We start from the raw sequence: 15,688 nt of genomic DNA, 5'->3' as shown, positions 1-15,688 counted from the left end.
ACAATCTTTAGTTCTCTACATAGCAGGGAAGGTAATAGCCAGGTAAGCAGGAAAGTGAAGCACTTAATTGTGCTTAGGAAGAACATGGAGGCAAAGGCTGGAATTCAGCTTGAGGCTCTCACCCCCCACCCCACCTCGGTTATAAAGTGCTTTCTATACTGCTGTACCCATGTAAAAAATGCCACAACTGCATGATCACATGAGGCCAGTGCAGTACTCTCTGCTCCAGATTAAGCAGTGCTTTCTCTCAGTATGTGCAGAGATTCCCTGAAGGGAGATCCCCCTTTTTCTTGTTCTGTCTTGCTCCCAATTAGGTATTAGGTATCATCCCCAGATGTGCCTACGAGAAGTTATTTGTGTCTAAAAAATGTGGCCATGAAAAACCCCAGGTATGCTATTCTCATTAAAAATAAAAAATCAGAATTAAAATCTCACAGAAAATACTTTGGCTGTAGCCATGATCGAGATTTGCTGTGCTTCACATAAGACTCCAGAAAAATAAGTTATCTCTTTAAAGGATACAGAAATTCAGGTCTGCCACAAAGTGGCACTAGCAGCAAGTACCAAATTTTTCTGGTCTCAGGACTTGTGTTCATTTTGATTAATAATTTTGACACAGCTAGTATAAAGTCAGTACTTTATATGAAGCAGGACTTCTTCAGAGATAACTTGAAAAATTGGGGTGTGGTTCTGTGAATGTAGGTATTATATCCTACCATGTCCCACTTGTAAACAGTTAAGTATTTTGAATATACTAAATTAGTGTTAGAGGTAAATAGTTATAGCTGACATTACAGAGATGGGAAGAGGGCAAATTAAGGACAAAAGTATAAAATATCTAAGATGATGATGATGATGATGATAATAATAATAACAACAATATACTTAGATTTATGTGAATGGATTCATAAACTTTAAAAAAACATTCCACACAAATAAAATCTAACATATTGCTCATTTGCTAATCGACCTAGAATTGTATCCTAGCCCATGGAGCTCCACGGGATCAGGTGTATCTGAGTTTATAAAATGAATTTGGGGATCTAGACTGTGAAAATGCAGCCTCTCTAAAACAAAACCATGGGCTTTTGCACCCTCCTGGAGAACACATTCACCACAGACACCTCTGAGTCACACTTCCACACTTACCAACACAGTCCTTTTTATTCCAGTGCAGTTTCTTTCCTGGTGGGCAGACACACTCATAGCTCCCCATGGTATTAAGACACCCAAAGTCACAGCTACCATTGCTGATGCTGCATTCATCAATATCTGAAAACACAAAGTTGTGAAGAGTCTTAACCATGTGTATACACATATACTGTACATTAGGACACGACTTGCATAAGGAAACCTATTTCTACTGCATCTTTTACATTGGAGCCCATATAAACATGTATAAAGACAGTGCCAAACAACTGTAGTGCATATTGCATGTATTTGTCCTTAAACTGTACAGCTCTTACTCTTCCAAGGATTTATGCATTTGATACAGTTTACCTGCCAGGACCAGTTACACTGAAATTCCTGGATACAAAACATGCTCAAAAGTGTCTGCAGCATCTGGACAATAATGGACAACACAGAAAAATGGCATAAACCTCTGTGAGATTACATCGCTTCAGCAAAACAAGGAGGTAAATTCTCCACAGTGATTCCCAGAGTTTCTTTTAGAAGTTCAGGTGAAGGAGGAAATGATGCTTTCGAAAGAAACTAAGCAGTTAAAGGGTAGTTTAGACTTGAATAAAAATAAAAGGTAAAGTTTGAAAGAAGGTGAAGAAGTTATGTATGTTATCACTGATATTCCACAGAAAATATTTTGACTTTTGATACATTAGAAAAGTATTTAGCCAGTATGAAATGTATCTTTTTTAGTCCATGCATTCATATACTCATGCCAACAAGGTCAATCTCATCTCCTCTCTTTCCACCACCAGAAAGAACATTTATTTATTTAATGAGCTGAAATGACACCAAATCAACAGGAGACACACAGAATTCCTGATGCTCTGGCTCACTGGCAGATCTCAAAATTAAGCATACAAGGACTAAAACTAATGACAGGCCTAGGTGGTAAAACTTGGGACCTGGACAAGTCTGGATTCAGAGTTGTGATTTTTCATCTGCTCATAATGGAAAAAAGCAGGAGGTTTGGATCCAGTTATGTTTTTGCTCAAAGTTCAGCACCGAGTATTTCCAGTGAGAGTTTTGGTCCTTCTTCAGTCTTACTGAAAAGACTGAAACTGAACTGAGGCTGAAGGTTATTTAAAGACTGAGGCAGAACCCCAAACTTTGAGGCTTTCCCAAAATTAGTGCATTAAGTAATTAAGGAATTAACAGTGAAACTGAAGATCAGTCTCTCTATACCTCACATAACACAGGTCCCAAAAACTTTCAGACTGAATTTGCTTTCACAACTGCTTTCAAGTGGGACCTTTTCCCAAACTGCTTCCTTAGATGGACTCTTATTTCTCTTCCAGTCTGCCCCTACTCTTATCAGGAATTCATGTGATACTCCTCCACAAAAGAGAGACCAGCATACACCGCCTACTTTCTTCTCCCCAAAAAGAAGCCATGCAGAGATACCATTAGCAGTATCTCATGTTGACATTACAAAATCAGGTGAACACAGCCCTCAGAGGTGAGGCGCCAGCCTTTGTTTCTGCTACATTAGCTGAACCTCTAATTTGGTCACCGTGGTAATGCTGCGCTTCAAAAATATCCCTCTCCTACATAATGAAACATTACAGCACCAATTCTTTCCAGTCATGTCAAAAAGGTTGAAAGCAGGGTCCCCAGAAGATTGGAGGAAGATCCACCACAGCCTTCTGTTATGCATTTCAGAGGCAGTTTATGCCACAGACTGCTAAAGACAAATGCCATCAGAGCCAAAATATGCAAACTTTGCAAAACTGACTTATTCCCCCTATTCTCTTTGTTGCCAATCATATGATGCCACCCTGCAGTAGTGAGTAACTTCAGTCCTGTGGAAATTCTGACCAAAAAATGGTGGGACATTGGTTTTCATTGGTGTTTTTCTCTTGGGAATGCTTCAGCATATTTGAGATACTGAAATTTTAGTTGCACCCAGCTCATGATATTTTAAGTGTATTTTAACATTATGTCTTTATCATCTTGAGTTATAAAACCTTAATCTAAAAGAATGAGTGGCTCTGTAAGCAGTTCCCAAAGCAAACGAACACACAAGTAAGCAAAACTCAGTTTCCAAACCTCCACAGTGTGTCAGTCCATACAAGGTGTAGCCTTTGTGGCAGAGACACTCAAAGCTTCCAGGGTAGTTGATACAGGTGTGGTCACAGGTCCGTTCAAAGGAGCACTCATCTATATCTGAATTAATAGAAAAAGCATTAAGAAATCAGATTTTATCAGGTTACACTGAATGACTGGATTTTCTCACTGGGTTGCAATGCCTTGTCACTGATAAAATATCCTTTACCATCCCATGTAAAATCTGAATAAAATATCATTCTCATTCCTCTAGTGCCTTGTAAAGAAAATACTCACAGGTACATGGAGAAGAACAAGAAGAGCTAATTTGGTAAACCCGATGAAGATTGTATTATGTATGTTCCCCATTAGATGGCAACCTTTAACTTCTGATCACACTGACCCAGCAGGGCTGGGCAAGTATGGAGCTTTTGGGGAAGTTAGTGGCACAATGGAAAAAAGGTTTAGGTTGAATCAAGCAATTCCCTCTTTTACTGAGCAATATGCTGACATCCTGCCCAGGAGGACAGGGAGCTGCTCCCAGACTTCTGCTCTGTCTTACAAGACTGTACAGACTTGAGAGGGTACGCAAAATACTGCCAGAGAATAAATAACCCCTCATAAGGAATGGACAGGCTGCACCTAGTGCTGAAAATGTTAGCCCAAAGCCCACATTCTACCCAATTCAAGAAAATATGACCTCTTCCCCTTAAAAAAAGCCAGGCAGCTGTAATTATCACTGCTCAGTAATGTGAAACCCTGGCTTACACAGCCTCTTCCATGCAGCAGGCTATGAAAAAAGCAACTGAGAGCACGTTGCTTCCAGGACAGTACAAAGGCTTTGCTGAGCAGGTGCTGTGGAGGTTGATCTGACAGCAGCTCTGACAGAATGGACTTGCTGGAAACATTAAAGGTACCTTAAACAGCAATCTCTGCAAAATAACACTTTTGAGTTAATTTTATTGTTGTTGGTTTGTTTTTTTTTTTAATAAATTATCTTCTGTAATTAATTTTTCTGCTTACAGGTCAGAAAATTGAATACAATGACATTATTTGAGAGTGGTCATTTCAACAAATCTCATTCCTCCAATGTTCCTGAGTTATAAATGAATGGAATAGCAATAGCATTCCTACGACAATTTCCACACTTTCTAGAGCTAGTTTTTAAGAACAAAACCTGAGCAACACCATTACAGAATGTAACTTAGACTTTCATATTGTACATTCTTGGAAAGCTGTTGGTGTTTGAAAACACTTGAAAACTCACCATACTTCAGGAGATTCTAACCAAATTCCTATATCCAAGTATTATTTACAAAGTTTTGACATTTCAGGAAGCATTCTAGGTCTCATTCTGTTATTATAAATACAAATACTTACATTCCAGAACTATAAAATTAAGATTTCCTGTATGAGTACACAAACCCAAATCTGTGTGAGTTTATGCACAAATTTAGAATGATACATACAGCTATCTTTTATATGACCTCCAACTTTAAATGTTTCAAAACATTCACACAAAAGATAATTCACAATGTGGGAAGCAACTGTTCAGGCAAATGCATAACATAAAATGAAATAAATATGATGAACAGAAATCTGTGCTGTCCAGTTTTGTTTGTGCATCACAATCACTTTCTATGATAAAATCACAAAAAGATGACAACTGAGCTTTTCTCTTTCTTACACCTATTTAATTTTAAATGCATTTTTAAATCCATTTTTAAATATCATCATTTGAGTTCTGAAAGTAATTTCTTTTTAAGGTTTCTTTTATAGTCTTGGAAATGTGCAGCTTTTGAATTCACATAAATGGCAAACTGTTTCAGCTTTCTCTAAATAAATACACGAAGTAAAATAATTTGGGAATGAACACTGCAGCTATAGTTTAAAGGATTTTTAATGCTTAAGATGCCAAATCATACATCATGGTTTCATTCATGTGTAACCTCGTTCACTACATGGAATTGTGGGAGATTTACAAAAGCAGTTCATTTTCTGGCCTCTGACTTACCTTGGGAGTCTCTTTTTCAGAACCAATTTCATATTTCTGAACAGTGATCTTATCCTGCACTAGTTTAGTCCATAGTGTTTATGCATGCTTTCCCGTGCAGAACTGTGTGTTGCTGCACATATGGCTTGTTTTTCTTCCCATTAAGAAGGATGCACTTCCCCCTTTGCCCGTGGAAGGACAGTCTGCCTGATGACGTGACCACTGCTTGCCAAGTACCAGGCACTCAGGATGGCCAAATGCATTTCTGCTCCATAGCTTTTTCACCCTTGAAACCCCTCAGCCCCCTCCTGCTGCTCTCTCAGACACTCAGGCTGCTGAGTTCAGCATCCTGTGGAACAAGGGAAGCCCCTGCGCAGGCTCCCCTGGCTGAGCCTCAGCCCCGGCTGCTCCCGACTGAGGCAGGCAGGGAGGGAGCCAGCTTTCTGCACAATCACCAGCCCCCTGAGGAATTCAGCACTTGTCATAGAAAAGGCAAAAATATGCACCACATACTCTTCATTACAAGAAACTGGTGGTGTGATACAGGATGCTGAAATCCTCCCCCCCCCCTTTTTTTTTTCTTTTTAAACTCTGAAATCTGTGCTCCGGATGATGTTATCCCCAGGGTCCCAGGAACTTTGAAGCTGGCCCTCACACATCTGTGGTGCTTCACAATACCTCTCCATATTTAGCCTGAAAGGATGTGCTTATTTCCCATCACCCTCATGACACAGGTGTATCTCACAAGACACCACAGAGTTGGGAATTTGATGTTCACTGCCCTGGGTTTCAAATCCTGCTTTACCACAAGAACAGAGAACAAACATGGGGATCTAAGCCCTGTCTCCTTTGTACAAGCAACTCTACAAAATCTGGTAGCCTCATCCATTTAAGAGAAGTCAAAAAATACAAAAGCAGAGATGTGGCAGGTTACAGTCACGATCCTACCGCCATGTACACACTCAAACACACAAACATTTAGGAATTGTGTTGCTCTGAGTTTTCCCCCTCCCACACCCCAAAATAAATACTTATAAATTAACTTCCTGGGTCTAAGGTACACTTAAAATGATTTAAAGTTATTAAAATTTATTTTCTAAACTGTTTTGAGATAAAAAGTCAAAATCTTGTGGTTTTGAAGTACTGCAGTGGGAAACTTCAACTTAAAGGTGAAGTTAGTATTCTATTTTTGGTCGCATTTGGCATAAACTCACATGCAGTCCAAGCTGTCTCCGAACATTTCAGATTTGCTAAAGCACTTATCTGACATCAAACACATTTTTTAAATTTCACCTAGGCAAAAATTCATGGCACATTCACCACTGCAATCAGCATAGGTGACTGTGTCATTTCAGCAGATTAAGAGGTGTCTTCACAGCTAAGCTGTGCAAGGCTCACAGGGACTATGGGGCCAAATTCACTGCTGGTAGCACACGATTAGTCTCCTGCCAATTTTTTTAGGAATACTAATGATTCATATAAAATCTAAGAAAGGAGCTCCCTACTTCACAGCAGATCCAGTGGAAGTGCTAAGTTCAGGGGTTGGAGCAGGCGACTTCCAAAGGTCTTTTCCAGACTCCACCAGGGATTCATGGGCACACTGGCAGGGCTGCTGACAGCTCTCCTTCCAGTCCCTGTTTCCAAGACATCAAGGCATCATCTCAGGCTGAATAAAGTCCAATATCTCTTCTAGCAATCCATGTTCTCACCTCCAAAGAGAATGTTTGAGGAAACACTCCTTAATTTTTCCCTAGAATGGATTCAACTAGAAGAGATTGTTCAATGGTTTAATAAAAGAGCAGGATTTCCCTGGGGTTTTGAGGCAAGCAATTTTTGGCAGTGGTGGCCATGCTCAATAATATTAGTTTGGCTAGGTTCCTATTATTTCAAGTCAGCATTTGGGTTTTATTGTTGATTTTTCAATCATATGTAGCTTTTTTTTTTTTTTTTCAGTTCAGGCTTTCCCATGTTAAACGATCCCATAATGATCTTTATTTTTCTTGAATGTAAAGTTTTTTAGTGGGTGTCAGATTGTCAGCACTGCAAAGTAAATTCTTCTATCTCCAAAAGGGAGCTACCAGAGATCGAATTTCTTCTAAGTTTCCTCAAACAGATGTGTCTCAAAGGTGACCTGAGGGAGCAGGAAATAAAGCAGCTCGTTTTCCATGCTCATTCAAGTCCCTGCCCTTTCCACTAGTGCTGCCACTAGACTCCCAATTACAGTAGCACCAATTGTTCTGTGGTTTGTATGATGTGGACACTGACTCATTTGTGGACGTAGAGTGCAGGGCACCCAGAAGCCATCACACAGCAGTGATTTTTGCTAAGCCTGGACCTGGGTTGGATTCCAACCAGCAGCACTGAAGTGAAAGGCTCCTTTCTGTACTCTGCTTCCAACCCTCAGACACGGTACCCTGTACTCCTGATTGTCTTCGCTCTAAAATAAATTTCTGAGTAATTAAAAGGAACCAGTGATCAGGAAATGAAAACATAAAGCAGGACATTTCCAAAAAAACCCATTAGCATTACAAACAAGCAGCTCAGCACCAAATACACCCAGGTGAGACTGCTAAATCCTGCTGGATTTAGAGGTGTTTTAGAACTGCAGACTGATGGAGGAACTGCTGTGACTCCCTGACAGAACGCACATATGCAAAACTCACTTGCACAGAGGTGGAATTTGAGGGTTGTGGTTACAGAACTGAAGAATTCAATGCCCAGCTTCCCAATTTCACATTAAGAATCTACTTCAAAAATGAGGATTGTCCCATCTCTGTTTTCCTTGATGTAATTTTGTTAATATTAAGAACAAGTGAAGAAATTGTTTAGAGAAAATTAATGGTCATATCAACAGCTTTTCTTGAGACATACACTAAGTAGCTAGGTCAAATTATGAAACTGGCAGCCTCCTTCCAAAACACAGGTCATATATCATAACTGCCAAAGAGTTTAGTCTTGAGCCTGGAGTATTTTTCACCTGATCTGAAAATAAAACCAGTAAGGAGAGATTTGGTGGTGCTGTTTGTGCTACAGAGAACAAGACAGGAATGGCTCAAAGGCAGTCAACAAAAGCTTTAACAGGCATGGGGAACAGAGTGCAGACTGTAAAGGTCCTGGACACTGTAAGCAAAAAAAAATTTGATTTGTCTGCGTTTGGTGAGGCAAGACATGAAGTATGCACTAGATAACTGCATATTTGCAAAATCGATAAATTAAATTTAGATATACTATTTCAAATATAAGTAAAACAGAAAAGAAATATTTTTTACTGAGAAATTGAATGTACAATAAAAATAAAAGGATATATCTATCTCCACTCCTTCGTCAGTAGAAGTGACTGATGACACCCTGAATGCTGGTAGATCAGTCAAAAATGGTAATTTTTGATATTACAACAATACTTTAAAGTGCTATTACAGCTGTGAGTCCACACAGTCCCAATCCTCCCAGTAAGCTTAGGTATACCTTGATTATGGCAGCAAAGATTTTTTTTCTATCTCATAACTGCTGCCCAGGCTGCTATGGAGAATATCCACCACAAGGAACCTGTGGCTTTCAGATTCAGGTGTTGGTGGGGGTTGAGCCCCAGGCTGGGAGCAGTGGCCCAGGTGTCCCAGTGCAGTGGGCACAGCAAAGCCACTCTCAGGGCACTGGGGTTATCTCTTAACAAGGCCACATTCTCCTCATGCAAAGGCCCACAAGATGTAGCTCTGTTTTGTCCATCTTACACAGCCCTGGTTTATTTTTAACCCCCAAGCCAGATGTGGACTCAGTGTGGAGCACCCCAGGCCATACACACAAGCCAAACTCAAGTTTAGTCAGAATGTTTTGTATTCACCTTTCTCAGCTTCCAAGTTATCGGCTCCTCTGAGAAACAGAGCCTTTCCTTGTTCTCATTCATTAAGCACACATACATAGAAACTCTAAAGAAGTGTTACATGATGTTTTTAAAATAAACACTAATGCTTTTTTTGTATGTATTTTGGCTGAAAGTTATATTCTGTCTTCTCCTGCCCCCACCTCCACTTTCTGTGGGGAGCTGATACCACCCATGTAATGTTGTTCACCTCACGGCCGAGCCAGCCCGGTTTCCAACAATATTTGACAGACATTAGGGAAACCACATATCTTAATCTGAGTGGTTGCTGGACCACTGGGAGTCATGATTCAAGCTATGTTCCCCAACAAATGCTGGTTTAAATTCAATGCTGGGAAGGCATTGTTTTGCTGCAGCAGCCACGTGATGGGGTTTGCACCACATCTCAGGTTTTTTGATCTACAGTGACTTAGCCCTGTTCACAGTTAGTAAAATGCATCCTCCATGTGAGCATGTAGCTCTTTAATACAGGGCCAACCCTGACCAGAAGGAATGGCTTACAGCTAACTTCTTCTTAAGTTTCAAAGCCTACAAAAATAAAACCAATGAAAAGGAAGCAGGGAAAGATGTAGTAATGTACAAATCTTCTACTTCATTACCTTCCCACTGAGTGCTTCTGGAGCAGGCTAACACCAAGGGGGAAAAAATGGCCATAACCCCAGGCCTTTAAAAGTAATTGAAAACCCACACCCATTTAGACTTCCCACTGCATTACCGAGCAGCAATCATCCTGCTACTGAGACTTAATTGTTAATAACATACCTAATGACCTGCAGAAAAAACAGATCTGGCATTAATTGCTGTACTTTTAATGGGAAGTGCTAAGTGCCCAGGTAGCACAGTCTCATCTTGTAGTTCAGAAATTGGAGTGGGAAACTGTCCATTATGACTAGTGTTGACTTGGACTAAAGCATTTATTTATTTAAGAACTTTATTGCTCACAGTTAAGTATGTGATTAGTGAAGACCAAATGTAACCCACTAATCAGGGGCTGAAAGACTTCTGAAGGAAATTGATTCTGTTCGCAAGGAAATGTGCTTTTTATTAGAGATGATTTGTTAGAATGCAAAGAAGTAATAAAACAAATAAATGTATATAAACAGCAAAAGAACCCTTCAGTGTATGTTTGAGACAGAGGCAATAAATAATTAGAAACCTGTGACTTATTATGGAAGCATCCCACTGAGGAGGTATTTAGAGGATTTAGCAGTACACAACAAAGTGACTGCTACTCAGCTTCAGGGATAGGGACACAGTCTGTACTAGGGACAAATGTTATCATCTGCCTCATTCTACCTCACAGCCTCAGGATCCTATCTGTATGTTTTTATTCAGCATATTAAGATCCTGGAAACAGCTTGTTTTCATCTACCTCTCAGCTTATCTGTACTTACAGTAAGCTCAATAACCCCTTATCTCTGCTCCTGGGGCTGTCACTCCTAGGACAGGCCACGTCTTTCTGTGTCTTCATACAGTACCAAATGCAGTGTGAACACTCCATACAGCTCTGGTGCAAGTGCAGTTTAGGGAGCCACAGCTGCCTCTGCTGTTTATCATTTTGGTCTGGTCATTTTAGATACTCTCATTTTCCTTTAAGGAATATCTGGGCATCAGTAACTTCTCCTGTTACTGTGTGTTCTCACACTTCTGCTACATGTCTGAAATTGAATAATGTCTTCCAAGACATAATCCAGAAACTGGATGTTTATTTTGATAGAATGAGGACATTTAATGCCAACATTAAATACTCATACTCATTTAGTCCAACCTCCTGTACTTAAGCAGCCTCCAGCATTTTGCTTGGTAAACTCCAAAAGCATGCCTGTCCCAGAAGGGATTGTCTAGGTGTTTTCCTGAACAGATCTCTTAATCTTTTTCATCAATTTAACTTTCAGAGTTTAAATAGGTGTGATCCTTTTTAACTGCTAAATTTTGTAAAGGCTGAATACACTTAGAGGCTGAATTTATCTTAGAAAGTGCAATGCATACCTGATCCTTTCAGGAATAAGCAGGTACCTCCTTTTAGATTTCTTGTATTATTTTCTTGGGCCTGAGGTTACACACAAGAAAGTAGGAATGATTCCAACTAAGCAGCTCCCTTGGGCTGGCTGGCTGCCTCTACTAATTCCTGTGAATTCACCTCAGTTCAAAAGACAGCAATCTTTCATTGGCCCCTTCGGTGTTAGAGGAACTGCAGCAGGCAGGTCCTTCTTTGATGCTAAGCACCAAGGGGACCACTCTTCACCCAGCAAACTCATCACCCTCATTAACATCACAGCAACTGGTTTCCCACTATTTACCTAGACGTTAAAGCAAAGGGAACTGCTTTTAGGAAGAGCAAGACAGTACATTTGGTAAGGTCTTTAAAGGCAAATGGCAGCTTATTTCCTTTATCTCTGCTATCAGACCTTATCAAAAGAGACCAGTTGCACTTTCTGTGAACCACCGTGCTATCTCTGGAGTTTGAAAACAAAAGGAAAGCAGGTTAAACAAGACTTGGCAATAAAATCGTAGGCCTAGATTCTTTGCTCCCTCTCCTCAGTAAACACAATCTTTTCTTCAGGAATTCTTCCAAGAGAGCTTTATGTGATCTCACATAGAAACAAATTAATTTTTCCCTTCCTTTTTCAGTTTCTTTCAAAAATTCCATATTTAGTTTTTCTTCCACACAGAATCCACAAGATCTTTCTCTTCCATAAGCTTCCCTCAGGACTTCCTCTGAGTCTGCAGAAGTGGGGCTGTGGAACAACATCTCACTGCAGTAAATGCCCGTTCCCTCAACGCTCGTGTATGTTCCCTTAACGCGTGTGCCAAGCCCAGCGACCACCACTCATTCCTCTTCCCGTCAGCCCTGCAGAGCCAAGTCTGCTCCAGGCACTACGGCTTTGTTCTGCCTCATGCATCAGCCATAGATTTGCTTGCTTTTGCATCACCAAGAGCTTTGCCCAAGGGGTGGGAAGGTTTATGCTTTTGGATGGAAACTGCAGAATCTGGCAATTTCAGCCAGGCAAAAGTTGGCAGCCAACTCTGGGGTCTTTGGGGGTTTCTTTGACTGTAGGTGATGGGATTTAGACCAAGGCTTTTTCTATAATGAAATACATCATCATCATCACCACCATTATTATTATATTATTATTTCTCTGCTGTTGAACAAAAAAAAAAAAATTCTGACATGTTTCCCTGCAGCAGCTTGGAAGACCTCACCAGCTGATATTTTTGGGGGCAGCACCAAACTTAAAACCAGAATAACAGTAGAAGATTACCTGATAAATTCAATTTTGGCAGATAATTATTTGTTCCTAATATTTTAAACATGGTTGAGCAAAACTACTTGCTAAATCTTAGTTCTGCAAGCAGAGTTGGGGAACTGAAGTGTCAACTTTTCACCATGTGACTGCTGAGGAGGGAAAGGTGGCTGGCCTCAAGTGCCAAGCCAAGTTTCCCTCTTCCTCCGATTCTTCATCTGAGCTCAATTCTGAATTCAGTCAGCTGTCCTAGCAGAGAGAAGAATGAGAAAACCAATGCTGGTCACCAGAGACAGCTCTGCAGATACTTTCAAATAGAGAAGTTAAAAAAAGAAAGGGATTTTTTTTTTTTGCAGGTAAGAAAGTTTGCCTGGTCTCTTATGGAACATGGAAAAAAAACTACTAATAACTAGACACAATGGTATAAAATTAGTAAATCTGCCCAAGGTCACAGGGACAAAGTGAGCCTAGGGAGGTGTTCTAAAAAGGCATTTGGACAGGAAGATTTCAAAGTGGTATTGGTTTTCTCTGTTAAGCACGTCACACTTAACTTCACCATAAGCTCATGGCAGTTCTCTCATCCTGCCTTTTCTCCGTACTGCTCTCTTTGTGAATAACAATTTCGAAAGGATTTCCAAATGATTTTTAAAACATATAAAAATGCACTATAGGGATCTGAATCTGAGTAAAGCACCATTATCTTCTAACATCCAAAGCTAATAGTATAAAAAATGCCTAAGTACACTTAATGGTATAATTCATTTTTATAACCTATTACTTTAAAAATCAATAGGAAATGAGTTAAGCTAAGCATTTTGTCAGATCACAGGATCTACAAAATCTTCCCATGATTGCATCAGGAAGGGATGGAAGTGCTTGGTGGAAGGCCAAAGAAAGTCCAAATACATTTTCAACTTCAGCAATGGCAAATCAGAGAAAGGTTAAGAAAGCTGTGATAAATGAGTCTGATTCAAAACTGAACCCCCAGAATGCTTAATCCAGAGAATGCCAAGTGCAGCAACAGCCACTGGCATTTTTGATAATGCCAAAGGTGTTATGTAAGTTAGCACCAATGAAGTTGTAGCAGTGTGGGCACCTTGGATGACAACTCTTTTCAATGTATGAACATTTCAGGGACCAATCTGTGCAAGCACATCCTCAGTGCTCTGTAAAAGGTGCACTTGTGCTAACAAATGCATTTCTTGGCAGAAATGGGGACCACCATCCTCCACACATCTCTGGTGCTGAATTTATTTGTTTTATAGCTTCCTCACATTAGGTACAGATTGTCTCTGACATACAATTTTGAAACAAAAGTATTTATGGTATGAAAATACAGATCCTCTCGAGCCCATCTGTATTCCTCTATGGGACAGTTGGACACAACCACTTCCCAGCTACACAAGATCCTCCAGGCTTTGAGGGCTGAGTCTGCTGTGACATGAAGTGAAAGAGAGATTGTGACAAGAAAGGCAAAAGCCTAATTTTCTGTGTGAAGGACATCTTGAAACTGAAAACTAAAACTGTGCCAATGCTTAGACCCAGACATTACCCTTGCTCTTGGGCCTATGTTTACCAGTCCCAGCTCCTCCTCACCCCTCTCCATTACTTAAGGGCTTTGTTGTGCTCAGGTTCCTCTGTTAATCTCAGGAACCCAGCAGGAGGCAATTCGCTTTGGTTCCTATTACATTTATCCTCTTACCATTGTTTTGGTAGGACAATCTAAAATGCAATTGAAGTCAATACTGTTACAGTGTTTTTTTAAGAAAATAAGTACTTTTATCAAGAGGTTGCCAGGATTTTATAAGCAATTGTATAATTTTCCAGTATTAATCATTTCCCAAGGCAAAGGCAAGCTGAGTTATCTACTGCTATTATAGGAATCAACTGTGCTACTACGTCAAGAGCTTGGGGTAGGAGAAGCCATATATCAAGAGAAGTGCATTAAAAGAAACTTCAGGCAGGTTTATTTGTTTTCCTACAAACACAAATATGTTTACTAGTCTGCACTCTGCTCAAGCCACTATTTACACAGCAACTCTGTAAGAGCAGCTTAACAGCCTGAGGAGAACATAATAAAGGTTTTATCTTTTCTGTATCAAGGAAGGAATATTCCCTCTATCCTGCAATATATTTGATTTTTAACTATATTTTTGAAAAGAGAAAACTGTTCAGGTTGCTAAGATGTTGTCTCTATCACCCTTTAGTAGGAGCTGCTAGTGAGACTTCTTGAAGGAACAAGGGACTAGTCTGGGTGAAAGCATAGCTGGTGTTATTTGATGGTGCTGAAAGAGCAAGTACAACAACACAGTTTCAGTTTTCAGCTGAGAACTCAAATGCAGCACTTCCCTTCACTTCCCGTGGACCTGTGCATTCCCAGCTTGCTTCAATCCCTTGCTGAAGTCAAGGGACCACTGAATATACACAAGAATTGCTGTTCTCTGGCTCTGCCTCAAAGGCTTGCTTAAAAACCCTGCACAGAAAGGCTGGCCTCTGCAGAATCCTAGCAGGTATCCCTCTGAAAACACCAACACCATGATTTGCAAACATGCCTCAAAATTCCTCTGCCCAGCAAAACCCCAGGAGACACCCCTCCATTCCACTGACTCAATATTTGGGCTTAGATTTTTGGTTTTGTTTCACCTGTCCTAACTAAGGCCTCATCTCCAAGCTACCAAAAGAAAGAGTAGTGGTTCATAACATGGCTAATGTAAGAAAAATCACATTCCTTTGTTACAACAGGTTAGGCTTTTACTGTCATTAGAAGAAAATAATCCAAGCAGGGCACTTTTGAAAGGCCCAGGAGTGTGGATGCAAGCACAGAAAAACTCTTTAATATTTGGGATAGGCTGTCATTTTATTGCAATTCTGTTTAGCACTCAGGGTAAAGGCTATCTGACCATAATCAGTGTAACTGAAGGCTTGAGCTCAGTAATATGGCATTAATGTGCCAGAGTAGAGAATAGATATACACATATAGTCTTTCTCTGATTCTCTTTAAAAACAATTCCTATTGAATTACAGCTTTCAGCATGATTTATCAATAGATTATTGTTTGTGGAAGAATGCTACCTTCCTGCTCAAACTATTCCAAGGCTGACTCATATCCTGGTAATTCATTAATACATAACATGATTCCAGCCCAGTAAAGTAATTTCTGCACTATACAAGTCATAAATCCTACAACATCAACTGAAAAATATATCTCAAATTCTCTTTCTAAACACTAATGGAACGTTTTGCTTGGCTTCCCACACACATCATCAAGAGGAGGGGGCCAGACAGAGCTGTAAAAAGCAATTTGAGAGCAGTGTACTTTATAGAGTTTAACAGTATAAGAGCTAC

General features: G+C 40.1%; 1 protein-coding gene across 2 annotated transcripts in view; it reads right to left on the bottom strand.

Annotated features, from left to right (window-relative positions):
- SCUBE1 (signal peptide, CUB domain and EGF like domain containing 1) overlaps nucleotides 1–15,688 on the bottom strand; it is a 196,158-nt gene that overhangs the window by 25,863 nt on the left and 154,607 nt on the right. For both annotated transcript variants that reach the window (XM_030959460.1, XM_030959461.1), the window contains 2 exons: nucleotides 3,232–3,348; nucleotides 1,150–1,272 (listed from right to left, as the gene is read on the bottom strand). In XM_030959460.1, the coding sequence (XP_030815320.1) occupies nucleotides 1,150–1,272; nucleotides 3,232–3,348 (240 nt within the window). The remainder of the gene's footprint in view (nucleotides 1–1,149; nucleotides 1,273–3,231; nucleotides 3,349–15,688) is intronic.

This window comes from Camarhynchus parvulus, chromosome 1A (genome assembly GCF_901933205.1).
Source record: "Camarhynchus parvulus chromosome 1A, STF_HiC, whole genome shotgun sequence".
NCBI classification, from domain to species: Eukaryota; Metazoa; Chordata; class Aves; order Passeriformes; family Thraupidae; genus Camarhynchus; species Camarhynchus parvulus.
The sequence above is the reverse complement of the archived record's forward strand: the minus strand, read 5'-3'. Positions and strand labels throughout refer to the sequence as shown.